At 43.4% G+C, this 27625-nt stretch overlaps 2 protein-coding genes across 9 annotated transcripts in view; one reads left to right on the top strand and one right to left on the bottom strand.

Moving 5' to 3' along the window:
- The window catches only part of LOC104940251 (ninjurin-1), a 40603-nt gene extending 14511 nt beyond the window's left edge, over positions 1–26092 (bottom strand). The window contains exon 1 of the mRNA XM_027277298.1: positions 25985–26092. Coding sequence (XP_027133099.1) covers positions 25985–26035 — 51 coding nt within the window. The 5' untranslated portion in view covers positions 26036–26092. The remainder of the gene's footprint in view (positions 1–25984) is intronic.
- Positions 1–27625, top strand: part of LOC104940252 (serine/threonine-protein kinase WNK2) — a 38361-nt gene that overhangs the window by 3585 nt on the left and 7151 nt on the right. For 3 of the 8 annotated variants that reach the window (XM_019271298.2, XM_019271297.2, XM_019271294.2), the window contains exons 3-25: positions 10573–10745; positions 10868–11088; positions 11183–11340; positions 12800–12888; positions 13305–13524; positions 14948–15224; positions 15316–15431; positions 15794–16705; positions 17336–18556; positions 18673–18711; positions 19217–19411; positions 19624–20043; positions 20309–20632; positions 20832–20875; positions 22053–22212; positions 22310–22426; positions 22959–23129; positions 23407–23458; positions 23935–24033; positions 24440–25239; positions 25729–25786; positions 25880–25938; positions 26091–26755. In XM_019271298.2, the coding sequence (XP_019126843.2) occupies positions 10573–10745; positions 10868–11088; positions 11183–11340; positions 12800–12888; positions 13305–13524; positions 14948–15224; positions 15316–15431; positions 15794–16705; positions 17336–18556; positions 18673–18711; positions 19217–19411; positions 19624–20043; positions 20309–20632; positions 20832–20875; positions 22053–22212; positions 22310–22426; positions 22959–23129; positions 23407–23458; positions 23935–24033; positions 24440–25239; positions 25729–25786; positions 25880–25938; positions 26091–26755 (6590 nt within the window). The remainder of the gene's footprint in view (positions 1–10572; positions 10746–10867; positions 11089–11182; positions 11341–12799; positions 12889–13304; positions 13525–14947; positions 15225–15315; positions 15432–15793; positions 16706–17335; positions 18557–18672; positions 18712–19216; positions 19412–19623; positions 20044–20308; positions 20633–20831; positions 20876–22052; positions 22213–22309; positions 22427–22958; positions 23130–23406; positions 23459–23934; positions 24034–24439; positions 25240–25728; positions 25787–25879; positions 25939–26090; positions 26756–27625) is intronic. The other 5 variants (XM_019271295.2, XM_019271300.2, XM_019271296.2 and 2 more) reach the window with 5 other exon arrangements.

Genomic DNA, 27625 nt, shown 5'->3' with positions numbered 1-27625 from the left:
CTTCCCATAACGTAAAACATATGCTGTCTCTTGCATTCATTCACACATTTTTATTATTGCTTAGTCTGTTCATTTTCTTGATTAATCATCAAAATGTCAAAATAATAAAAAAAGCCCATCATTATTTCCCACAGTCTAATGTGATATTTCTAGATTACAGCTACAACTATGTGTTTATAAATCAATTCCATGTTCCAAAATGTGAGAATTTGTTGCTTTTCCTTTCTCGTCTTACATTTTTCAAGTGGTAAATTGATTTGTTTTGGACTGTTGGCCAGACAAAATGAGACATAACAATAACAATGTCACCTTTTGGCTCTAAGAAATTGTAATGGAAATTTGCCACTCTACACCCTATCACAGATGTCTTGTGTTTGTCTGACCAACAGTCCCAAATTGAAAATGTATTTAATTTTTTTTTGTCTAGCAAATACCAGCTTAAAAATGATTTAAATAATTAGCTCATTATCAAAATTGAAAGAAGAATAATCAGCAATAGTCAGTTAATTGGGTATCAATCATTTTACCTCTAGTATTTAATATGTTTGAGCTACTATAGTACGTAACACCACAATCGAAGTGCCTTCTAATGTTAGGTTTATTGTGCTTTATTGTGTGGTGGTATGCACTGAACACATCCTTAAATCTGAGGTGCACTAGACTTGGCCAGCAGACTCTCAGCAAATTAGATGTTTTATAGGCTTTCTTAAAGAGAAACTTAGAGTTTGTAGCTCCAGTGGTGTTTATCAGCATGCTTAATGTTGTTGTGTGGCATGTTAGGAGTCACTGTAAAAACTGGTGGCCTGAGCCAAGAAGAACCCACGCTGCCCACAATCGTGCCAGATCTTCTTGGTCATATTCAACAGAAACAGTGCAAGTGCAGGTATCAACTAGTTCTAAGAGAGCACATGAGGTAATGAAGATTTCATGCCTGTATTATGCATGTTTCCTCTTTAGTGTAGCACGTAGGTGGTGAAAGCTTTGCCTTGCTAACCCAACTGTGGTGGAAAAAGGGGGAAAGACAGAGGAGCTCTCTGTGAAAGAGATATGACTCTGTGATTTTCCACTGTTTTCCCTCCTTCCAGTGGTCACATGGCTTTCTTAATGCCTAGAAATTTTAATCTGGTCTTGTGTTTATTCTTTCTGTCTCTCTTCCTCCACCTTCTTTCTCTCTCTCTCACACACACACCCCATGTCCCCCTCACCTCCCATGCCTATCTTCCACACATCTCTGTTTTTGTGCCAGGCTGCTGGCATAACACAGATGGCCCTGACTCAGGCAGGGATGTTAATCTGAGAGAATGATGCCTGTTATGAGTTTTTTCATTGTTGTGAAGAAACACTGTTTGCCCTTTTATATCATTGCTCACTGGAATTTATATTTAAAACTTTGGAAACTTCCCGTTTCTGCCAATTGTGGCTCTGTGTATAGATTTTTATCTCGGTGTTGAATATGTGTGTGCACGCTCGCAGACAGAGTTTACTTCTGACTTTGTGCAGACTTCTCTGTGGTATTTGGCAGTGATCTTGTTGTTCTGTAGATTAAATCTGGTTCTCAGCTCGTGAATGCAGAGCTGTGACAGTGATATGAAGCTGCTTGTCTCTGAGTGTTTTCTGGAGACTTTGCCATTTTCAAACCAAGTCACCAGGTCAACTTCTTGGTTCCAAACAGTGCATCGCGCTGTAATAACAGATTAGATTGAGCCACATTATAGGATGTGAATGTGTTTCTAAGCATAGTTAATGACGGTCCCTTGGGATTAACATGTATAGCGCTAACAGCAACAACTGCTTCTTGATTGCACAGATGGCGAAGGGAAGACAAAGTTTGAGATGCTCAAGTAGGTCATTGGTTACAGCCCATTTGGCATTATGAGGCCCAGGGAACAAGGGCAGCCAGGCCCAGTGGCTGTAGCTAACAGTGCCTTGTCAGTGGCCTCATCTTCAGGCATGCCTGAGCTGCCATGTCACTCAGCCACCCAAAGACCCCGGGGGAAGGAGGACAAGCCTGTTGGAGTCACAACAATGTGGATTGTGATAGAGCTCTAACAGGCTTGTTGCAAAGAGGCTAGATGATGAAATCTGGATCTAATACGAAGCAGTCATTCATTGGCTCGCAGTATTAAAGACTTTTTGCACTGTCAGATATGTAATGATTTTAAAAAAGCTTACTTGTCAGTGTCATGTCAGTTTTACATTGTTTCCGAGAGAGATGAGACAAATGAATAACAAGCTGAACAACACTCTTCTTCTCTTACTCCCTGTCTTTCTCTCTGGTGTGGCTACATATAGTTAGGAAAAAAGCTTACAGTGTAGCTCTGTAGTTGTAAAACTAGAGCATGTCTTCACTGGGAAAACACATCCTGTAGAAAGTATGACATTTAGTCCCACATTGTCAAATGTTCCAAAACAAGCTTATTTATGCTTTGTTTAACCAATTTTTGTATATGCACATGCACACACTACTTGAGTTAGGCTTGAGAACTGTAGGGTGTTGTCAAATGGGGAAAAGCTCCCACAAGCACCATTTGCTTATTAAGACAGTTATTTGTAGCAAAATCTTCAGAATTCAGAAAACTTTTTACACTTTAAAATGCTTGGCAGAATATAGAGAGGGCAACAGACTTAAAGAAAAGCTTTGTAATACATTGCAGTAGCCCAGTATTAATTTATTGAAGCTCATTATTCTTGTCCGATGGTGTTGTTACTTTCAAGGCCACGGTTTGTTGCATTTCAGCCAGTTTTGGTGAGGATCTGTGTGGGCCTTATTTTCCTGTGTGCCAATGCATTTTTATAATTGAGACTTTTCTCATTGCCACATTATATTACAATATGACTCTGACTAACATGGTTAATTAATTCTACATTGCAATTTGTTTGCCATTAGTAGACCCTTTACTTTGACTGGAAAAGCTGAAATCAAGACGTCAAAATATGAAAATGTACTTGTTTTGCTCGCATATGTGATTTAAAAAAAATAAAAATTTATAGCCTTCATTGAGTGAGCAACCTCCAGAGACACATGTTGACACATACGATCCTGGAGTTTAACCTTGAACTGATGAAGATTTAACTAAATGTCTTTGAACCTCCCTCGCCCGTCACCAATAATAGAGCGTGTCACAGCAGCTCATTATGCCAAGTAACACCTCTTGGAATTTAAAACAAATCTAGAGCACCTCTGTATCCTGTTTGGATGAGGACATCTATTCATCAGCATGCAAAGTCATTAATTAGTACTGAGCTGTACTAAAAAAACATCATGTGCATCAACTGAGAAAGTTGGTAGCACCAGTGCTACCAGTGGAGAAATAAGTCTTGAACCCTGGAACTGTTACTCTTAATACCGCACTCTGGATGACCTCCGCATCAGTAAGTTAGTTATATAATGAGTGCAAAACAAATGGCAACACAGTAACACTTGTGCCTTAAGTCTAATCGTAAACTGTTAACATTTACTTTGACAGCTCATTTTGCATGTAAATCCTCTTACGTTCAAGGACTGTTAATAGAGGGTTTTTTTCCGTTTAGCATAAGTAAGTTCTTCTCTGGCTTATAATGACGCAAGCGTGGTACATGTGGACACACTGAACCATAGTTGTTTCAGTGTTTTTCCAAACAAGATAAGACAAAAAAAATCAATCAAAGTCAGTGCACAAGGACCGATCATTTGCTATATTACATGAAGTGAACACTCCAAACACCTCACAATAAGCAATATTGATAAGTTCTAACCTTATGATTGAGATTTTGGTGTTTTCCTTGACATAGCTATAAAACCTGTTGCTGTAATCTGTTGCCAAAACCAGTACACATCAGTGATTTCAGTCATTTTTAGTCATTTGAAGCCTGGCTTTACATTTTTAGACCAAGAGAGAGATCACTTGGAAGTTACAGAAGATAATGTTACAACTTTCTGAGAGTGGATAAGATAACACGATGTTGTCTAACTAAATATCACCTGTCAGTCAGCATGTACGGCGAGGCTGACAGATATTTTATGATGTGATTGTTAGCTTTAGTTTCTCACTGCTTCAAGTCTTTCATTTAGAGAGAGAAATTGTCAGGTGGAATCCCAAACCAGACCACAGATACGAAATATTATTTATTTATTTAACCAGGATGGTCCCATTGAGATTAATAACCTTTTTTTAAGGGCAGCACAAACTCTGACTTATGACTATAACTTAACTTCTAAAGTAGGACAAAGATAGGTTCATGGCAGACAGCTGCATGAGGATGCAACAGTTATCCGACATTGTACCGACTGGTATCTATGGTGTCGACTATCAGTACCTAGTTGCTGTTACAGCTGGCACAGTGTTCTTGAAATTGGTTTTAGAATTGATGATGACCACGCAGAGTTTTGTAAAAAAAGAAAAGAAAAAAAGAGCATCATTTAAATTCTTCATGCAGGAAAAGCCCTTGCTTGCTTTTTGCTTGTGTGGTGTTTAGTCTGGGTCAGAGTATTATGCTGAATCAAGGCTGTCTCTCTGGCTCCGTGCCCCACACTGCAGCGGCCAGGTTGCCCAGTTCGGCTGAGGATATCTTTAGCTAGAGCACCACTCTTCTCTGCCTCGTCTGAGCTCCAACGCTCATCATCAGTGATGTGGCAGAAAGCGCACATGTGCAAGAGCGCTCACCCGCCACACACTAGCTTTCATTTTTCTGGGCATTGAGCACATTTGTGAATTCATGTCTCACATTCAGAGCAACTGGGCCATATTCTAACTAAAATCCTAGCACCACAGCTATTCCTAGCTAGCTGTATTAGCTGCTATATTTGCAATTGGTTTGAGTATCTGTGTGTGTTTACTATTAAAGCAGGGATGTTTGGTGTCTGAGTGTGTGTTGCAGATGTCACCACCAGCTGTCGTGTCTCAGATTCTGCTGGACATGCTGCTCTCTATGTGAATTAGAAATGAAAAATATTAGGAAACATGGCCTATTTTTAGGTTTGCTCCTCGACTGTAGAACCAAAATAAAGGATGTCAGTGATCATTATACGTCATTATTAATAGTCAGATTAAGCAGCTAATCGTTTCAGCACTACTGAAGAGTAGTATCAAGGAGGTTAGTGATAATTAGGTTACGATGAATCACTGTTCTCAGGCCCGGTGCTGTACTAGAATCAGGTTAGCTGGGGTGTTTGCTGTGCATCTGAAGGAAACACCTGGGTTTCTCCCAGAACATTGACACTCACTATTTCATAAAAAAATGCTGTTATCTAATATGTTTGTTATTTTATAAAATATCCCATAACTCATCTTTACCACAACAGATTTGAAAGGGATCCTGTTTATGTGTTCATGTCGGAAAAATGATAATATTTCCGCATACTTACTAACACTTATCTAATATTATTGCTGTCAGCGTTGACCTTAAAAATCCAGTGTCACTCAGACTCTAAACAAAGACGTGACCAGTTGGCAGTTGTCATGGCTGTTGCATAAGCAGCATTAGTCTTTTGAGGAAACGAGTGTGTAATCAGAAATGTTTCTTTCTTTGTCTCTGTGTCAAAGAACTGTTTGTTGGCCAGCCCACGCATTTAGTCTGTGACAGGAAAGAGGTTTAAAGGAGGTCTGTATGCCCTAATCCACATTAGCTCTCAGTCACTACACACAAACGTTAGTACCTTTTCATTTTAGTTCATTTGAGTAACAAGTGCATGTGACACAGTACCACGTTAACTGATGCTGCAGAAAGGTGTGGTTTTGTCATACATCTCCTCCTCACAGCCCCTCCGTATCTCTTCCTGCTCGTTTGTCTTAGCTCACTCCTCTCCCGCCCAAACATTAATATAGTTATCCGGTCATAAGCTGTATTTAACCACTATTGTCTTGTTATCACAGTTTCTTGTCATCTGTGACGGTGTTCCTGTCTTTTGGGCTCCTCCTTGACAAGGCTGGGTGATGCATGCACATTTTGGCTCCCCTCCCTGCCTTTCAGCGGTCTCATCAGCTCTTCCTCATTTAAAATATTAGTGTGTGCCACCACGAGTGCCAGCGTGCCAGTTAGCACAGCTTGAGCATAGAGTGGCTGCTTGTCAGGTTAACACTGAAATAAAGATAACAGAGTGGCCGGCACAGCTGTTGACCACATACTCCTACAGTCGTGACTGATGGGACCCCATTCAGCTGTGGGCAGTCTGCTGGCTCATGGCTCGCCCTGCACCAGCTTCTGTTACGGCAGCGGAAGCACTGCATTACTGATCTGTTTTTAGGGATTGGTGCAGAGGGTGGCAGGGTGGCCAAGTCATTTAGCATACCTCCTTCAACCTGGCAACCAGGGTTCATATCCCGTGATTCATCACCATTGTTGAGATGTATAAATAAGCTGTGGATAAGACACGCTTTAGGGGTGGTGGGACTGTCTCATCCGACCCCTGTTAAAAGAAATCCTCCTGCATGACTCAATAAAGCATCTCATTACAATTTGTGACTGAACTTAAGCTTTTCATTGCAGTGGTAGTGTTGCTAAGGCCTGTTGCTCTGTTGTTTCAGTGTGGTCAGCTGTGACTGAGACAAATCTGTACAGTATCACCTTTTTAAAATTAATTATTTAAATGAATTAAACAGAGTTGGGTTTTTATGTAAGTTCATCCAGGAGTGAACTATTTTCTTTCTTAATCTCTTTAGCCAAATGTCGTGACACATTTCACTATGCTGGGTTTAGCTGTCAAGGTTTTATAGTATATGTTGTGAACAGGTTGTTTCAATATACTGTAAATCCCTGTCACACACATTGTTAAGTCCAAATGATGCTAATCTGCTCGTTGTTAACCAAGGATCAAGATGAGGCCACCGTAATGTGGAAATCGTAATTAGATTTTTTTTTTTTTTTCCCATACTTTAAAAGTGATTCAGACAATTCATAATTTACACTCAGAAGTTATTTTATGTTTCAGTCATACACTGATATTTTAGGGTAATAAACTAATTGAATAGAAAGCCTGTTTACCTGCTCCATGCCCGTATTTTACCAGGCTACAGGCTTGTGTATTAGTCACACTCTTAATTTGAGGTATGTCATTTCAGTTGTGAGATGGGAAGAATCCATCTTGATAAATGTCATGGCTCACTGCATTATACTGATAACACTGTGTGTGCGTGCGTGTGTGTGAGAGAGAGTTAGTGAAAAAGTTTTTAGCTTCAGTTCAGTTCAGAAAGTTTTCTCTTGAGAAATATATCCGCATCTATCACTTGTCTGTGTGTGTGTCTGTCAGATGTCTCTTGGATTGATGATCCAGAGAGGTGGCCTGTCTCAACACTCTTTAGGCCGACAGCTCCGTCATACTCGGGGTAAACTGATTCTATTAGTGGATAATCAATAGTAGACGCTCGCACTGCTATGGGTCCCTCAATCCCCGTGGCACTTCACTACATTTTTTTTATCAAGTAAAAAACCCCCTGAGGAAAAATCGGCTGCATCATTCTGTCAGCAAAATTATGTTTTGACTCATTTATCTGCACACAATTGTGCCTGCACTGTGTATTTGTACATGTTTGTGATGTTTGAGCATAGCAAGATGTTTTTTTTGTTTGTTTTTTTACGCTTCTGCTCGTGGCAGAAATTCCAATTTGATGGCAAATCCTCTTCAGTTTAGTTTACTTGTGTTTGTCGGAGAGCTGGCTCGTTTTTTCCAGAACTGTTTTCACATGAAGGATGCTCATTGTGTGGCAGATTTATGTTGCGTTATGTGTTTTCTTCTGCTCTCGGCATGGGTTTGATAGGCCATTAATCAAGCTTGATTAGCGACGCTTACTGCATTACACATTTAATAACCACATCTCAACCAGATCTTCAGTAATAAGCTGTACATGGCGTGACAGTTTCTTTATCCAGGATCTTACACTTAGAAACCTCAAAATGTTTGTCCTGATAAATTTGAGTACTTTACAATAGTATATAAAGTCAAGTCGTGAATGGGAAGGTATAGGACTGGACTGAATAACAAAATACCCTCTTTGCTGACACGTAGGGCACCTGGAGCGATACCATCTACCAGTGCATACCGTACATTCTGTAACATAGGTGGCCTCAGTGTTATTCCAGCTCCTATCCAAGACAGTGTTTGTGTCTTGCTGCCCACATAAAGTTATATCATACACAGCTGATTATTTTAATATCTGACAGGGAAACCACTGGAGCCTTTTTACATAAAACCAACTATCTCCCCTAACTGGGTGTTACAGTTACAAGTGTTACAACTGTGTTTTATCTACCCTCAGACCCTCAGGTAAAGTAGCTGAGCTGATGGCCATCTCTCCACAATAAGGGCAGTGTGCATTAAAAATAACATGTGACATAAGGCTAAAAAATTAGATTTGAACACATAGTTTTGCAATTACACGGTATATTAGTCTGCAAAGTTCCCAGGACTAATGTTTTAATCTATTACCTGGTCCCTCTTCTCTCCCTGCCTCCTTCCCCCTGTTTTTGGAATCTCAGTCTGATATGTCTGTGTCGCTGTATGAGCTGCCAGAGCTGTGGAACTAATAGAGCTCAGCACAGATGTAGTGGGTGGGAGCAGAGTGGAGCTCTGCTTTATAGATTACTTCCTGCAAATGTCACAATCTATTTTTCCTGTCCCCCCCTGCCCTATACGCTTTTCTTTGTGTGGTTAACCTCACCTGGGCGGCTCCACACTCAGCTGTGGCCAGCTGAGCCTTTTCTTCAGCCGAGTGTACAGTGCACGCTCAATAAGATTTAGAAAAACATAACATGCACGCAAACACTTGATGATCTGTGTGCGGCACCCCTCGATTTCTAATGTAATAATGAGTCACACTCGTTAAAAGCTCACATCTCTCACAGTAACTATGAAGCCCTAAACGAGTCTCATCTATTGATGCCTCTGTGATATCCATTGTGTGGCAGATGAGTGTGCCTTGGGAGCGACATTCTTCCAGTGTCTCGGCGTGCATATGTATCTGTCTGTGTATCTCGCCATGCTGTGCACAACACCTCCGAGCCTATGTGGCTTCTGAATTATGCAGGAGCCCCAATGTCTGCACAGAGGGAAAGCCGAAGTGGGAAAGCAAAAGGGTGTGTGTGCGTGTGTCTGTGTGTGTGTGTGTCACTGGGACTTGGGGATCGCTCTACGGTGGGGATAAGGGGGGTATTTAGGAAAAGCAGCAGGATTCCTGAAAGATGAGAGGGAGGGGGACAAAAAAGATAAAGCAGTAATGTGTGGAGGAAAGCTGCAGTCCTCGGGGGTTAAATATGCTTTAAGCTGTCTGTCTCATTCCTCACTTTCTCTCCTTTTTAGATCTGTGGCTTCGGTAAACTTTGGTCCACGTGCTGCCACCGTGCAGCAAAGAGCACTTGGGGTAACCCAGCCCAAGTTTGGTCCAAGCCTTCCGTTTCTCAGCTTGCCTCAGTAGAAAAGGGTTCTCTGCAGAACTGAATTATTCATTGGACTTTAGAAGAGTGCAGCGAAAATCCCCACCCCCCACACACTTCAACACAAAACCTGATATGCCACATTCACACACACACAGAATGCTTTATCATCATATCACTCCACTGTTCAACACATTGCATCACAGCACATCTTGCTTCATTGTTAAATTTTTTTAGTTATTCGGGCTGATTGCATATTTAGTTGTGCTGTTTCATCTCGCAGGGAGTTCACTGCATAATTAAATAGATTAGATCTCTAGTCTAGGCTGCATTCATTGCAATCCACCGTCTGTGTCGCCCGTCTCTGTGAGGGGTGGGGTCGTGCTTCCAGTCCATGCTCAGTGCCGAGTACACGTGTGTATGCGTTACGTAAGTCGTTGCTGTGCTGGTTAAAAAAACTACGTAGAGCAAGGTGCTCACAGAGTGGGGTCAGCCTTACTGAGAATTGAAAAAGGGAGTGGTTCCCAAAGATGTTTTTCTGTGTGTGTGTGTGTGTGTGTGGGGCGGATGTTTGGTTTTATTATGGAGGTGGGAGCGGCTGATGATCGGGGTGCAGAGAGAGAGACAGATTGCAGATATGAGGGAAGGGGTGGGGAGGAAAGGAGCAAAAGGTAGTGGATGAGAGAGTGAGCAAGCAAGTGAAGGAGATGGGGGAAGATGGAAGAGATCGATGATACACAACCTTTAGCTGCAGTGTGTAGTGGGTGTGGCCACATTAATGTGTGGATCCCTCTCCCTCCTCCAGTCGCTGTGGTTTGTCACCCTATAATGTCTTGTTACATACTCTCTCTCTGCTAAGTTAAAGCTAACAAGTGCGTGATCGCATCTGGTATTCTGCTTGAAATATCACACACATGCATGATATGTAGGCTGAGTCTTGTTATTCCTTCTGGATTCTTCCCCAACACACAAACTGCTGACTGTCATCAGTGTTATATACATATGGTCCAATTAGAGGGATGTATACATGGCTCAAAGACACGTACCTCCCTCTCACTCACTCTGAATTCCCCATTTGCTGAAACATGCTGGGTGCATGATTTCAAAATGTGCCTCCAAGGTGATGGCCTCTTCCATCTGGTAGTCAAAGAAGTATCTTATCATTACGACTATATATATAAAGTATATATATAAATTATTTCTCTCTGCTACGTCTGTTTCTTTTAGGATCGTAAGCTGTCAAAAGTGGAACGTCAGCGCTTTAAGGAGGAGGCAGAGATGTTGAAGGGTCTTCAGCATCCCAACATTGTCCGTTTCTATGACTTTTGGGAGTCACCCCTTAAAGGGAAGAAGTGTATTGTTTTAGTAACAGAGCTCATGACATCAGGAACACTAAAAACGTGAGTACTGATGAAGTCCGATATTGTGCACACGATTTTTATAGTGTGTGCTATAGTGTTCTGCAGGAAATGTATTTTAAAAATGATATGTCGGGTAATGTGTTTTCCTCTCCTGCCCACAGCTATCTGAAGCGTTTCAAAGTAATGAAACCCAAGGTACTGAGGAGCTGGTGCAGACAGATCCTGAAAGGCCTTCACTTTCTCCACACCAGGACCCCTCCCATCATCCATAGGGACCTCAAATGTGATAACATCTTTATCACTGGACCTACAGGCTCAGTCAAGATAGGGGATTTAGGACTGGCAACACTAAAGGCGGCTTCCTTTGCCAAGAGCGTCATAGGTAGATGACTTTAAAATGTAACTTGGTAGATTTATGGTTCTCACAGTAAAGAAATAAATGACGTATCCATTTGGCTGTTCTCTTCTCTCTTCAGGCACACCAGAGTTCATGGCTCCAGAGATGTATGAGGAACACTATGATGAGGCTGTGGATGTCTACGCTTTTGGCATGTGTATGCTGGAGATGGCCACCTCAGAGTATCCCTACTCCGAGTGTCAAAATGCTGCTCAGATATACCGCAAAGTCACCAGTGTAAGTCCAGATTTCCCATTCTGTTTCAGAAATGATATATTTATGAAAGATATCTGACATACTGCACATTTCAGTAGCCCAAAAATGACAACAGATAACGATAAGCGAACTATAACAGCTGTCACAATCTATCAATAAAAAACTGTTTATACGGAAGAAATAGGGCCTACACTAACAACAGTTAGCCAAATTATGAATGATTTCATCCGTTTCATTTCTGAATTTCTGAAATAAAAATATTCTTGCAGCATTAAGTTTTATAATAATTCAGGCTCATGCTTAGTGAGCCTGTGAGATGGGGCATAGTAGTGTCAGGGATGTTTTTAGCTTCATCACAACATTAAGTCCAGGCGCTTTTCAGCTGCAGAAATTAGGCTTTTTTTTTAAATGGAGTACAAGAGCAGCTCTGTTGTTTCAGCTAGATAGATCCTCACAATGTCTGGGGTGAAGAATCTAATGAGCCATATGGAGTCACAGAGGGAGTCCAAATCTCCTTGAAATGGAGTGGAATACAGCCTTTAGGCTTTATCTAAAAAACAAAGGAGTGTGTCTCTGCTAGCAAAAGCGTGAACTGCAAATCGTTTTTTTTAGATTAGGGGGTGTCTAAAGTCATGATAGACTTCCTGATTTGATGAAGAGTATCGATTTTTCCACTCTTGAGACGTGGCAGGCTTGCAATCTGAGAGATGACTCTTTCACCTGCAGTTGAGAAAGAGAGCCCATATTAACTGCAAGGCAGCATCAATGCAGTTGTCTCCAGATACTGTTGTATGCATTGTTATGGTATTCATATTCGAGTGCCCTGTGGGGACCACTGCAGGATGTTAATAGAAGATTGATCAAAGAGGAACCCTGAGAGCTTTCTACTCCCTCAGCACATACGCATAATTGGTAGGGATGTTAATCCAGAGGATGCATATACTTTATGTCTTAGATGCATAAATTAATGATTTAGTTATGTCAACAAACACATAATGCAGCACCATGGCGATAACTTGGTAAAATGTGCCTGCTAAAGAAGGTCAGACTGCTGAGCTAAGAAAATGAATTATTACCAAAGCCGCCATTTTAAAAATAACAAAAGAAATCTATCAAATAGTGTTAAAAAATGTAAATCTCTATAGAAAGTTCTGAACAGTTCAAATAGCGTAGAAATCAAAGCCAACTGTGTTAGTCCACAAACTAGAACCAGGTCAGTGCTTTCACAAGTTTCTGCAGATGCTTTTATGCTTTTTGTAATTCACTGCAGCTGACACAGATTTGAGCTGACCACAGCTGCTGTGTCCTGTCAAGGTCCACAAGCCTGCAGGGAGTGAGTGTGCGATAAAATAAGATTTGGGGTGGAGTGTCACAAAAACATCCCCGCGCTCTCTTTCCTTTTGTTTTTCTTCCCTGATTTGTTTTTCATCAACACACTATCCCTTCCTCAGCATCTTGTTTATATTTCCTTTTTCCTCAGGGAGTGAAGCCAGCCAGCTACAACAAGGTCATGGATCCTGAAATCAAGGAGATTATTGGGGAGTGTATCTGCCAAAAGAAAGAGGAGCGGTGAGTGACTGTCCCCATCACTGTCCAGAGTCAAGCCAACAGGGCCCACAAGGTGCCCTCTCATCTTTCATGCCTTGTCTCACCTCCCCCGCCTCAGTTCTATGGCGCTGACAGTTGGGCTCACAGCAGCAATGCAGTCTCCCACCATATCTGCCGGTTCTCTTTCATTTCTGTTACATAATGAGTTTGTGTACAGAGTGGAAAATAACCCTTAATTAGCTTCCAGTGACCTTTTTTTTTACTCAAGCATGATTGAGTTCAGTGAGTGCTTCTCGGCAACACATGTAATCCATGTTCATGTATGATGTAATTACTGAGTTGTGGATCCGGCCAATATGCCACTGTCACAGCTAACCATATTGAAGCTTAACGCCACCTGCATACACCCTTAACCCTATGTGTATTCCTTCTCCTAGGTACACCATCAAGGACCTGTTGAACCACGCTTTCTTTGCTGAAGACACGGGTGTAAGAGTGGAGCTAGCTGAGGAGGACGATGGGAAAAAGGCCTCGATAGCCCTGAAACTGTGGGTGGAAGACCACAAGAAGTTAAAAGGGAAGTACAAGGAGAGTGGAGCCATCGAGTTTACATTTGACCTGGAAAAAGAGGTCCCTGAGGTTGTGGCACAAGAGATGGTGAGTGAATAATTGAAGACAAAGTCAGAAGAACTTATTCATTCAAATGTTAAAAATAGAAACATATCTGTAGATAAGACCGAATTTGGAGTTTTGAGTTATGTACTCACATTGGGCTGTGAACCCTTGATGTCACCTTTACAAGTTCACCCTTTTCCAAATCCTTTAATTTTAATTTCAGTAATAAATAACAATAATAAACCCCTACTTAGTGATACAGTTTGTCATGCTTTGCATGTCTTTCCGGCTTGCTGTGTTCTAACTGCTCACAATAGTCGTGTCTCATAATCTGGGAATGCACTCAAATGTACATTAGTGGTGATAACTTGCCCTGCTCTTCCAGAAGTATTGTGGTTTTATTTTTTTGCTCTTTTGTTTACATGGTTTTCTCCAGTCTTTCTGCGCCTGGTTTTTATTTCAGGGCCAGTGGATGCCTTATTTGATGGAGTTCACTGAAAATATTGTGAAAGTTATAATAATACCAATATCTCTTTATGTCACCTATCTTCTGCAGTGCCATGGAATTATTTCTTGTGTAAAAGGTTTAAGAGAGACTAAATTAACAGTTCAACTGCAGCTGTAAATAGAATCATTATCTTGTTTTTTTAACAGCATTAAACAGGCTTTGGTGGAGAAAATGAAACTGGTACAACAATATCAGGAACATTAGAGAGACCATTTAGTGAGACTCTTCAAAATGGTGTCAAAAACATGCTTTGAAACAGATGTTAGGCCTATCTACCGATTGGGACTGCGTAGCATCTGCAAAGTGTTATCAGATATGAACTTCTACAGTATGTACTTATACATCCTGCTTAAGGAAAGGAGTGGAAAGTGTCTTAATCACTTTAGTAATGTGAGTTCTCCTTCACATTATTTAAAAAAGACCCGTCTTGTTTTAACAAACATGTTCCTTTTCATTGTTGCTCTCCCCCACATATCTCTTTCTTTTTCTTGTCTTCATTTGTCTGTGCCATTTTAGCTTGACCAGGCCTGAAGCTGGGGGAAAAAATCCAAGACCTCTTTGTAACAATGGCCTTAAGGATGAGAGCAGACATGTGAGCCAACGGCACAATGAGACTGTATGGCCTACATGTTCCAGTGTCAAGTCACTCCTCATCCACTCACTGATCACTTATTTTTAAGTTCTGTAACCGCAGAAGAAGCTAAAACTTATATTAATTATGTTTTTTTCCCCCTTTGGTTTTGAGGCAAAAACTATTGTCTTTTTTTCTGTTGTGTTGTGAACAGTGAACCGAGCTGCTGACAAAAGGGGATAGTTCCCCACTGCTCTGATCTCCTTAAAATAGACCTTCCTATTCCTTTCTTTTCCTGCTCTTTCTCTCCCTCACATGCTCACCTTTTTAATGCGCCCTCTCTTCTCTCACATGCTCTTTGCTAAAAATACCCTTTCCTTTGTCAGGTGGAGTCTGGCTTCTTCCACGAGAGTGATGCTAAGACTGTGGGAAAGTCGATCAGGGACCGCGTGGCACTGATCAAATGGAGAAGGGAGAGAATGGTGTCTGCTGCAGCTGCAGTGGATCAAGGTGAAGGGGGGCACAGGATCCAGATGACACCGTCTCAGGGCATATCTGCTGGGGCTGCACATGTAGGACAGCCTATGCTGGAACCAGAAGAACCAGAGGCAGACCAGCACAACAGGCTGCGAAACCTGCCAACCAGTGCCACCTCAGTGACATGTAAGACATTCTGTTCTCCACTCAGAAACACACAAGCTTAATCTTTGACTTTTTTTCTTAATGAGTGCATGACTTGTGTGTGTCTCTGCAGCAGACGGCACACTTGACAGTGGCATGGGTTCCACTGTGTACTCCGACTGCCACAGCAGCCAACAGAGTGTCCTCTACCAGTCCCTGCTGGAGCCTATTACTATGGCAACACAGCAGGTCTGTATCACGAGCATACACACCCAGGTGGACCATGTACATTCAGATTTATTAAAATACACACGCTCTTTGACAGCGGCAATCACTCACGTGGCCTTGGAACACAAGCTATGTATAAACAATGTTCATCTGCACAGTCAACACGCAACAGATTGTTGGACATGAGCAGATAGGTCTTCATTAACGTTCATGCACACTATATGTTTAAATATTACTCATAAATTCACTCAAAAATGTGTCATTGCAAGCAAGTTTGTTTGTATACATCTCATCATTCAGGTATTTTATTATTTTTTATTTTTGGTTATGATTCTTTCATTTTGAGTAACACATATTTTGCTTTTGGGCTCCTCTTCTATCAGTGCCAGAGCAGTAGCCCTTTACCGACAGCTCGACCTCACTCCTGTGAAAAACGTGAAGTATGGGAGACAACGATGAGCCCAGAGCTCAGGACTGGCTTGGGAGCTGCAGCCCGGAGAGGAAGTGCCCCTGTTCTTAACACTCAGAGGGCAAACCACATTGCTCAACTCCCTGCTCTGATTCAGTCTCAGAGATCAATAAGTCCCACCCCCACAGTACCAGAGAACCAGTCAGTACACAGCCCCACTGGGCTTCACTCGGAGTCTAAGGATGGGTTCCCCTCTCATAGTGCTCTGCCACTACTGCAGGTCTCCCCTGTCTCTTCACCTTCTGAGTACCGCCGCCTCAGTGACACCAGCATCAGGCCGTCGTCAGAGGCCACGAGTGAGAACTTACCGCTGCCTGTGTCAAGTGGACGCAGACACTCTGACCTCAGTAGTCTCCTGAGTGTAACCTCTCATCATAACCACCATTTTACAATGCATCGAAACCACGTGTGCCAGGCCTGCCTCTCTTTGTTTCTTCTGAGGTCACAGGAAGTAGGCCACCACTATTCTTCTGTTGTCATGCCAACACACCACTGTCCATGTGACTTTAGACACCACCCATCCTCTGGTGGAACATTGAGCACCCCTGGTTATGGACGGCTGAAAGGTTCAAGTGATTGTTCTGATTTCTCACTGCTTCAGCAGTCGCTTTTCAATATAATCAGCCGCAAACCTGCTCCTTGTCACACCGCACCCACCCAGGTGCTGCACTCCTCAGCCGCCCACAGGCCTGCCTGCAGTGATGCAGACAGCAGCCTGAAGAGTCATCTCCTGAGTGGCAGTTTGGTTGGAGACCAAGAGCCCCTTCGGGACTGCGAGGATAGATTCTGTGCCAGAGCGCAGCAACTTCCCAAGGCTGTGGGAGTGGTAGGTCACAATAGTAGATAAATTGCTTTAGTTTCCCATGAGGGGATAACACCTGCTTTACTGATTTTTACTAGCCTATAGGAGATACAGAATTTTTCTGCATAAAGCTGGTCTGATCTCCTGTCTGCTGCCTGAGTCTTGCTGCCTGCAAAGGCCTACAGAGCTGACCGCCCTCTCTTAAATCATAAGCCTGTTCCTGTTGGAGGACAATGGTGCAATCTCTAACAGACCACATTTCCCTGCTGATTAATCAGTCTGACCTCGATTTTAACATTGTCCCTTTCTGCTTTACTGGCCAAATGCTGCAGCTGTCTTGCTTCTTAGCTTGTCTTGGAGAGATGGTTTCTGATTAAAGGAGGTTGGTTGCTGTCTGGTCTGCCTCCTCTCGGTCTCTCCTACCATTTCTCCCTTTTTGCGTCCTTATTTTAGTGCACACCTGTCACTGCTTGCTCATTGTTGATACAGGTGTTTCATTAACTTATTTTTATCCCCCATCCTCTCATTATACTAACATCCTGTGTGACTTCATTTAATTGGCACAGTCATTGGCTTTTGTGGGATTTTATCCCTGGCCTGTAAAATTCACTCGCAAGTGGGTCTAATTTGAATTTCTCTTCTTTGTGTCTTCAGGCCAGCTCGGCAGGCCACCAGAATCAACAATCTATCCAGGGCCTGGCCTCTTCCAGCACACCAGTGCACGTGCCACTGCAGTACGTCCAGCCTGGACAGAGCTACCCTGCTGCTCCATATACTGGCCAACACAGTGCTGCAACACCAGCTCCAGCAAGTCTATGCTCAGTCAACATCCAGCATACAGTCAGTGCTGCTAGCTACACACCTCCAAGTGTGCAACAGACCCAAACTGCAGCAAGTATTTCAGCATCAGCTGTGCCACAACACGTTGTACAGAACTACCAAGCACCAGGCCACCAACAGCAGCAGGCGACAGCAGCAAGCTCTTTGACTTTTCCTTTGAAAGGCCAACAAACCTGTCAGAACTGTGTGGCTCCAACTCAACAACAGGCTCACTCTGCATCAGGATATCCTGCTTCAGTCCAGCAACACACCTCGGCAGCAGCAACCACCCTGCCAGCACAGCAGCCAGCACAAAGCTTCCCTCTTGCATCTGTAGCCCCAGCTATGGCAGCCACAGCCCAGTGTCATCCTGCACAAGCTCCCAGCGCACTGCAACAGGTGCAAGCTGCAGTGAGTCTGCAAAATCAGCAGCCTGGTCAGAGCTCCTCCACACCAGCACTTTATAACCAACAGATACCTATTCAGCAAGAGCACCAACAGCCCTTACTGCAAAATACTCAGTCCAATATACAACTAACACAGCATGCTGGGCAGGCTTATATTCAGCCTCAGCTCCAGCACAGCCAAGAGACTCTGCATAGCATACACCAACAAATGACACAACAGCCTACCCACCATGCTCAAAGTGTTCAGTCTCCTGCTCAGCAACAAGTGCACATCACAACTCTACAGAAGCACAGTCAGAAAACCATGCAGACGGTAGTCCGACAGCAGAGCCATGACGTATCGCAGTCTCCAGTCCAACAGGTTCAGACCCCAGCTTCTCAACCTCATCCTACAGCAGCCCCGGTTGTGCAGCTTGCAGCCACACACCAGAGTTATCCCCCTGCTGGTCTACCTGATCCTGCCTCTCAGAGCTATGCACATTGTACCCTCAATGTGCTCCAACAACAGACTGCTTCAGCTCAGACCCAATATCTACCTGCACAGTCTACTGCTGCTCCTCAGACGTATGGGGGAGCTAACCAGTTAGTGACTCCTCAGAGCCATCCAGCCCCTTCCCAGCATATCCAGGCTGCACATATCACCCAACAGGTGAGCGAAGTGTTGATGATTACTACGCAGTACATTGTAGCAAGGTGGCATACATAGTGCCCCACTTTTATGTTTGTTTTCCCTCCTGACCTCGCCCTGTTTTCATTTTTCATCAGTTTCAACCCTATCTTTGCATCGCTGCTTTCCAGAATCAGGTAGAATGCCTTTGTCTCAAAACACTTTGTCACTGTTGGCCTCAATGTGTAAGGGACAGAAAATCATGCATTCAAGATGTTAATACTAGTCTTGTAGGCACTCATATTATGGTGCTTGGGTTTGATTTGGAGCAGCTGAATTAGAAGCAGCTGTGTTGATGGAGAGTAGGTGAATAAAAAAAACAACAACCCAATAAACAGGAGTTTCCTCGGACAACAGCCAACAGAGAAATAATTGAATAGTAATGAAAACAATAACTGGCTTTAGCTGCGGAATCCGCCAGCCCTCCCGAGCTTGCTCTGTGTCTGTGGCGCACAGTGCTCCAGTATGTCCAGCACATTCAGACTGATTTCAGGTTCAGGGACAGAATGGAAAATGTGAGCTATTTTCATCTGGGTCAATAGCAGGAAATGCAGATTTCCAAATTGAGAGATGAAACTAGAATCCCTGCCATTATTGAACTTCCTCCCCATTTTTCTCCCTCCTCTTCTTGTTCTTCTGCAGAGTGTTCCTGCTGGCCAAAACATTTCACAACTTGGACAAGACGGACAAGTCCACGGGCAGAATCTTAGCCAATTAGCTTCAAGTGTGCCAGCCCAGGCACTTCCTCCTCAACAGTCGGTGGCTCAGGCTGCTGTCCACCAACAACTCCAGTCTCTGCAGATTTCAAACAATCTACCACCAACACACACATCCCAGGTATTGTCAGACATCTCACTGCTTTCACAAATCTCTCAGCAGATGCCTGCTTATTTTCCTCATGTCTGAGCTATTGGACGTCCAAGAACGTCATTGAAGCAAGTTATCTTGATGCATCTTCCTCGATGTTGGAACTTTGTTTTTAAGATTATTTGATTATTTCCTCTGCTTCTTCCTACCTTGTTTTCTTTTCCGTTCAATGTCCTTCACAGTATCCCACAGTCCAGGTGATGACAGCTGTGACTGACAGTGAATCTTCCTACCCTCACTCGTGCACTGCCCCTCACCCTTCAACTTCCTCCACTCTTAACCACATGTTTCTTTCTCCTGGACAGACTCTCCCTGTGACTCCCTCTGTCTCTCCCATTTCTCCTATGCACACTGAAAACATGTTAGTTTCACCCATTCCTGTGTCCCTCATACCATTCCCCTCACCTGTGCTTGGCAAGGTGGGACCTACATCGCCACAGCACCAGCCCTCTGCTGCTCTGCAGCAGAGTGTCAGATCCGAAACTTCTCATTCGCAACCTGCATTCATATCAGCACTAACAACCCATCCCTTATACACACACACTGGCCCGTCCCAGAACACACACCCTCCCACAAATGGCAGCACTCAGCCTCTGATACAGGTAATTATGAAGCCTGCAGTGCAGTGCAGATGTTTACCAAGAGGGTGTGACTGTGAACTGGAATCTTTGATTGTGATATTCTGTCAGGTTGTTTCTACATCTTTGTTTGCATGCAGATTAATTTGATGATCAAGATGAAAAAATGGCCTACATCTTTGCTGACACATGCTGTACTTCAACCATGTTGAATAAAAGACTTTCAAGAGAACATCATTGTCTCTAATAATAACATAATAAAATAATAATGTTTGTTTGTCCTTTGCAGCAGGTTCCCCCGCAGACCCAGGTCAGCCATCCTGAGCTTGCCCCCACTGCTCAGCTCACCCAGCCTGCAGTCTTCTCCTCACCTGCGCAGAATGGGTCAGACCTGGGCACAGCCACCACTGCAGCCCAGCTGGACAAGAGCCCGTGCCAGCTGCCACTGCAGGGCCCGTCCCAGAGTCAGATCCAGAGCCAGATTCCTGTGCTGCAGCCTTCTGATTCTCAGAGAACATCATCTGGCTCTGCCAGTTCCAGTGTGACTCATCAGAAACAGCTTAGTAGTCTCACAGGAGCTGCAGGTCAGGGTCCAACAGAGGCCAACACAGAGGTATGGACACATGACTCACTTCCACATTTTTTAGTTCTCCCTAGTTATTTCCTCATCTATCTACCTTGCATTGCAAAGATACCACTGCAGTCACATGTTGTACCATACTTCCTCTCAGGTTACTGTGAAGAATGTTATCTAAAATGAAATACTTGATACATGTTACTCTCTTCTGTTCAATCTTTTGTTTTGTCTGTAGGATCAAGCTACAGAGAAACACACTGGAGGACAGAGCTATGACAGGTACTAGCTTATTTCCCCTCACCTCCCCTCATTTTTGCAGGGGACAAGTCAGTGAATGAGCCACTTTGCATTTTTTTAGAATTACAAAGTAATCTTATTCTGCTCTCAGGCTCTCCCTGATAGGCAGTAAAATGTATGTTGACATAATGCATTCAGTCTTAAACAGTTTCCACCCTCTCTTATTCAGACTTAAAGAGTTAGAAGTGCTATTATTTACACTGTTGTAGTAGCCACACGAAAGAACCTTGTTGGCTCTTTTGCTTTTTTCTGTCAAACAAGAAGTACAACAAATTGCTTAAAACTCCACCAAAAGCAATAACTCTGTTTAATATTGTTTTCACTCCCGGAGGCAGACATTGTTTAGCTTTAGGAAACATTAAGAGCATTCCACCATTCCTCAGAAATGATGGAACAACTAACTAACCAGCTGGTCCTGCTCAAGTAAAGAGTCCCATTTGTTATTTGGGGGTATTTGTTTTGTATTGCGGTCCTAGTTGACAGCTACTCTGACAGTTTGCTTTGGCAGTTTGTGGATCATGGGACTGCTCTCTGGCTAGGCACAAACATGTCTGTAAAACATGCACTTTGATAAACACTCTGATAGCATCTGTGTTGTTGTGACCAGCAGCAGCTAAAACTCTTTTTAATTTCAGAAAGTTCAGTTGGTCCCTCATAATGGATAGCAGATAGTAAATCCCACACAAATCTATATCCTGCTTAAGCTTATGTGGAGTTTAGCGTCACCCATGGCTGATAAATCAGACTGTTGTAAAATCCTGCAGGCATAACAGAACACTGATGAATACAAAACCTCCATAACGAAGAGGGGGGGGGTAAACCCTTTCCAATTCCAGATTTCTATCTTTTGCACCCAGAAGATTGTGTGACTCAAGATTGTGTCTCACATTTCACTTGGAGAATCCTTTTCATTTATCACACTTATTTACTCACTCTCCCTTTGTCAGCCGGTGGCATTTATCTTTAAGTAAAACAGTTCTGAACATGTTTGTGTGGATTTGTTGCTTGTTGGTTCCTCTTACTGGTACTGAGCACCGCTGCAGGTACATTTTAATCAGGAAAGCATGAAATAGCCCACGCAAGCTGTGTATTCTATGTGCAGGTACTCAGGAATAAAGCAACACTTGCATTAATACTTCCCTTTCCTCACCAAAACCAGCGTCAACTCCGATGCCACGTCAGGGAAGGAGATGAGCGATGGTTACGAGGGAACACATGGTGGTAAAGGCGAGGCCAAAGTCCGCAAACACCACCGCAGGTCCACTCGCACTCGTTCTCGGCAAGAAAAGATTAGCAGGCCAAAGCTCAGCATGCTCAATGTGGGTAACCAAAATATATCCCAACAAGGAACGCATTTCTTTAAACTCATGTTGAAAAATCGAATCTAAAATAACAATGTGACCACTCTTGTTGCAGGTGTGTAACACTGGCGATAAGATGGTAGAGTGTCAGCTGGAAACTCACAACCATAAAATGGTCACTTTCAAGTTTGACCTGGACGGAGATGCACCGGAAGAGATTGCTACATACATGGTATGTAGGAGTCAGTGCCACTTCGTTTGATGCAAAGGTTTTTGTAGCGTGCTGTAAGCTGTGGATTGCCTGAGATGCTTTTCTTGTGGCTCAGAACTCTGAAACTCCCTGTGTTGCTGTTCTCAGCTGCAATGCAGCAAAAATCTTTGTCTCTTTTTCTCTCTCGCTCCCTCGCTCTCTCACTCTCTGTTGTTGTTTCTCTCTCCTCCAATCCCAACCAAATCATATTGGGCTCATATTTATAGATAGATAGATGAATTAATATGGCATAACTGCTACACCAGCTTATCGTGTATAAAATAGGTGGGCCAGGGTATATTCCTACTTGTGAAGCTGACTAAAGCAGTGCATTTAATTACCTTTTTTCATGTGCAGTGTTTAGAAATGTATATACTTAATAAACTTACTTAATCTGAAATTGCCACCCTGAAACTTCCTGACACATCTGTTGTACCTGGCACAGTTTCATTTTAAGTGTTACTTGATGAGCTAAAACTTTTAATGTCACTTTTTCCTCCATCACATCCCTCAGGTGGAGAATGATTTCATTCTGCTTTTGGAAAAAGAAATGTTTATTGAGCAGCTGAAGGACATTGTGGACAAAGCTGAGGATATGCTGAGTGAAGACGCTGAAGCTGAGAGGAACTCTGACCAAGGAGGCAGTCCCAAACAGAGCGAAGGAGCTGGCACGCTGGGAGCGGAGGTGAGAAAGGAACTGTTGACAGTTATGGTTGCAATGGCACAATCTGTCTGCGAGTGACTCTGCCTTGGATACATCATCCTGACAGCACTCTCAAGATGACTTTGCATGCAGCTCTGCCCTCAAGAGCTGCCAAAAATACCATTCCTGCTGATGTGACATTTTGATCTAACTGAATTTATTCCTGAGCTTCAGCTCTTCTTGGAGAAACAATTTTAAATGTCTTTTAAATTGATGCACTCACATCAAATCGGTGTAAGTAATCCTCCTTTATCTTTAGGGATCGAAGGCTTCCACACCCAGCACCCCACAGCTGGTGTACCAGCAAAATGGTAAGACTTTGAGCCACCTGAAACTTGAATATTCACTCAGACAAAATCCTGTCACACTTTTCAACACTAGTTAAACTCATCTGTGCCCTTGAACATTTGCATTCTTAAAGGTGCAGTGTGTAAGAATTAGGGGGATCTATTTACAGAAATCGACTATATCCTCTTCCATCGAGCCTGTCCTGCTGAAATATGTTTCTACTGTAGCCCAGAATGGACAAACTAACTGTGTTGGAATTAGAAACTCCACTGCTAGATGCCATTAAAGCCTACACACTGCCTCCTTTAAGAGGTCTGTTATGGTGTGACACTGGAATGAGGAAGATTTAATGAATGACTTTAAAAAGTGTTCTTTCTTATCCCATTCTTTATTTTGTCTTTACAGTTGTCAGTACAGGCAGTACATTTGGCTGTTCTACTGAATTAATTTTATAGTCGATGTATATTTATGAGTTTTTTTCTGTCTATGTCCTTGACAGTCCTCCACACTGGCAAGCGCTGGTTCATCATCTGCCCTGTGGCTGAAACGCCTATGCTGGAGAAAGAGAAGACTACATCTCAAACCTCTGCAGCGCAGGGTATGCTGCACACTCAGAAATACAGTCTTATTAATGCTTTTTTGTCTCTTTTTCATTTATTAAACAAAATTCTTTAATATGAGGACTTTCATACTCCATATTCCATATTGTCTATAGAATAAACTGAATCATTTGTGTTTTACTTGCTGTTGCTCATGGTGAAGACGCTGCGCATGTATTAGAGTTGGGGTCAGTTATGTAAGAGTGCCTCTGCAGTGGTTCTAGGCAGAAATGGAGGGCAGGATTTATACTCCAGCTGACAGAGCCTGATGGAGCAAGGCAAGCAGTGATGCAACTGGCAGCCACCGGACACAGCTCCTCTTCTTCATGGCTGTGGCTGAACTGAAAACAGACTCCCAATCTGTGCTCCTCTTAATTAACTACCTCCTCCTTTTCATCTTTCCAGAATCTGAAAAGACTGTGCCATCATCAGTCCTGTCCAACAGCAACACAACTGCAGTGACTACCCCAGCTGCATCTTTGTCTTCCCAAAGTCCGTCCTCCTCCTTCTCTCAGCCCCCCGCTGCTCAGACCTCAGTGCAACCTCAAGACCAAAACATTGACAAAGCTCGGATCCAGCAATCTCAGCCATGTGTATCTAAACATACCATTGGTGCTGCTGGTGCTAGCCATCGCAACTCCCTTACTGTTGAAGAGCCTTGCATCTCTGCTGTCTCTATGGTAACGGACATGCCATGCTGTGCTATTGTGCCACCTGTCTCTCTGGATGTAAATGCTATTGATAAAGGAGCCGCTGGAGGTTTGGCCTCTTCTCAGACTAATCAACCTAACCAGAAGTCTAGTCCTACTGGAGAGCTACCCCCTCAGCTGGCCTCCCATCAGTCCGTGGTCCTGCAGCAACCCTATGCCACGCCAATGCAGGCAGGGACAGTCACCTCCCAGCCCCAGAGTCCAGCACATCAGCCCCCCCAGAACTTCCAGTCATCAAGCCACCAGCAACCAGTGAGTGGAGGCCCAGGAGAGTCGGACAGCGAAGGGCCACGCAGGGTGGAGTTCGTTGACCGCACCATCAAAACTTTGGATGAGAAGCTGAGAAACCTGTTGTACCAGGAGCACACTCCCTCCCAGCCATCCAGCGCTGCGCCTGACCCCCAGGCCTCCAGTACAGAGGGAGTCAGCTCACCTCCAGTCTCAGATGGCCAGAGCACTGAGGGAGCACTTACAAAGAAGAAAGGGGAGCCACTGGTAAAGAGTGTGTGTGTGTGTGTGTGTGTGTGTGTGTGTGTGTGTGTGTGTGTGTGTGTGTGTGTGTGTGTGTGTGTGTGTGTGTGTGTGTGTGTGATCTGAGCGTTCAGACATTGGTTAGGAACTGAGTTAATGGCAGCATCATTGAATCGTTTCCCTGCACTGTGTTATTGATTTGACTATTGGCTGTAAAGAGCAAGACCAATACTAATACTGTGTTTAGAAAGAGGGGAGGGTAACGAAATTACTGCTGTCAGCACGATACTTCATCATGATCTCTTACGCTGGCAGCTTCACTTTGTGTGTTTCTTTGTGTGTGCATGCATGCTCCGAAAAACAAACTGCGGTCTGACTCATACAGACAAAACCGAGGTCAGGAGAGGATAATGGCTAGTCTTACCACTCTGATCTAACGCATTTAGCGATTTGCCACAATTCAAAAATGATTTCAACCTCCCACACACACGCCCTTCTCCTTTTCTCTTTCAGCCTCAGATTCCTGAGCGCACAGATAGCGTGGGGGCACTAAGTGACTCTGCAGTGGCAGGTAGGTAACCTTATTTATGCAATGTCTCACATCACATAATTACTGTATGACAGTCGAAGAATCAGTGGTTTCCTTGTCCCTTGTTTCTTTTAGCTGCTAACAGAGTCTTGAACAGACGAGATGTGACCACCAGCTCCAAACACCGTTTTCAAGTAAGAATCCACTTTCAAAACTCATTCAAAAAATGTTATTACAGACCATGATTCTTGAGTCATTCTTTGTCCTTGGTCCAGTTTGTTGCTCACACATTGCATCAGCTGATCATGTTTACAGACCCTAATTTTGTTTGGCCTCTTCCTTTCAGATCATCCCTACTCCACCGGATGTCATCTGTCGTTTAGAGAAAAGCAAGACCAGCTGCAGCAGCTACAACTCCCCAGCACCCTCTAGTGGTTCTGGAGGGTCTCACAGCCAAAATCAGGGCGAAGGGAGCAAAGAGAAGGGTGGCGTAGCTGTGGGCCAGTCTTCTGTGACAGCTGCAGCTGATAATGAGACAGCGGGAACATCCAGACCACACTGTAGTCACCGTTACTCCGCGCCACCAAACTTCTACCATGCCACCCCCACTTCCAGCCCAGATCTCACTCCACGCCACATGCCCCGGGCCCAGACCATCGACACTCCAACCCATCACCACTACCACCACTCCTCTCATCTCTACTCTGACTCAGCAGATGAGGACAGCAGCAGCGTAGCCCTCCCTCCGGCCCACCCCCCTCCGCCAGCTCACGCTCTGTCTGAGCACAGTGGAAGTGACCTCATGAAGAGGGCAGTGGCCTTCCTGCGGCGATCTGGTCGGAGCAAAAGTGAGCAGAGCTCCGATTCACCGAACCGACAGCCCGTGGCAATGAACGGTCACACTCCCTCGCCTTCTGCAGGACATGCCCATTCATCCTACATCAGCAGCGACAATGACTCTGAGTTTGAGGATGCAGATATGAGGAAAGAGCTGCAGAAACTGAGAGAAAAGTAAAGTAACATACACGCATATGCACTCAACCACAGCTGCACTATGTTGCAGTGTTTCATGAAGCATTACTCGAGTCACTGAATTTAAAAGATGTTTTGATGTTTTTTCCCTGCAGTACTGAGTGTTTTAATCGAAGATTACACACATCAATACAGTTTTCAGTTGTGACACCTTTGTCAAATGAGGCCCATCTTCTCCTAATCATTATTATTATTATTGTAGTAGTAGTAGTAGTAGTAGTAGTAGATGTAGATGATAATCACTTATTAAAAGAGACTTATCTGATGACGTAGTTGCCTTTTACTATGAAAATAAATTAGGTTAGAGTCGTAATGTGATTAATTTTTCACAAACTCCAGAACAAATCTGTGATGTTGTATATTTCAAGAAACATTTGAGACATTTTGTCCTTCACTGAATTACTGAACCATGACTAAAGGCTGCAAGTAACCGTGTTTTGTATTGGAAATAAGACCATTATCACCAGACAAGGAGGACATGCTAAAATTTTAGCATTCATTTTTTTAGCAATAAGGATTACTTGACTGAACATGATGCACTCAGTCTTAATATTAGGAAATTAAATGCACAAAAAACTGATTTTCTTAGAATATCACAATACCTAAATTTCCTGTCCAGTGTTTTCTGTTTTGTTATTTGTTATTGCCTTCTCTCAGTATTAATGAGTCCAAAAAACGCCACTAAGTTGAGGTTTGTCACTCACTTATTTCTGAAAGACCTGGAGAGGTTTTTAAGTGACTCAATAATCCAACACAAGCAGCAGGAGAGGATTTGCTTAATGCAGGTATCATGACTGCAACCTGTAATGATGGAGTCTTTAGTGGACTACGTAGAGTAAATTACAGAGG

This window comes from Larimichthys crocea, unplaced genomic scaffold, assembly GCF_000972845.2.
Source record: "Larimichthys crocea isolate SSNF unplaced genomic scaffold, L_crocea_2.0 scaffold97, whole genome shotgun sequence".
NCBI lineage: Eukaryota > Metazoa > Chordata > Actinopteri > Sciaenidae > Larimichthys > Larimichthys crocea.
This window is presented reverse-complemented; position numbering and strand designations above follow the sequence as displayed.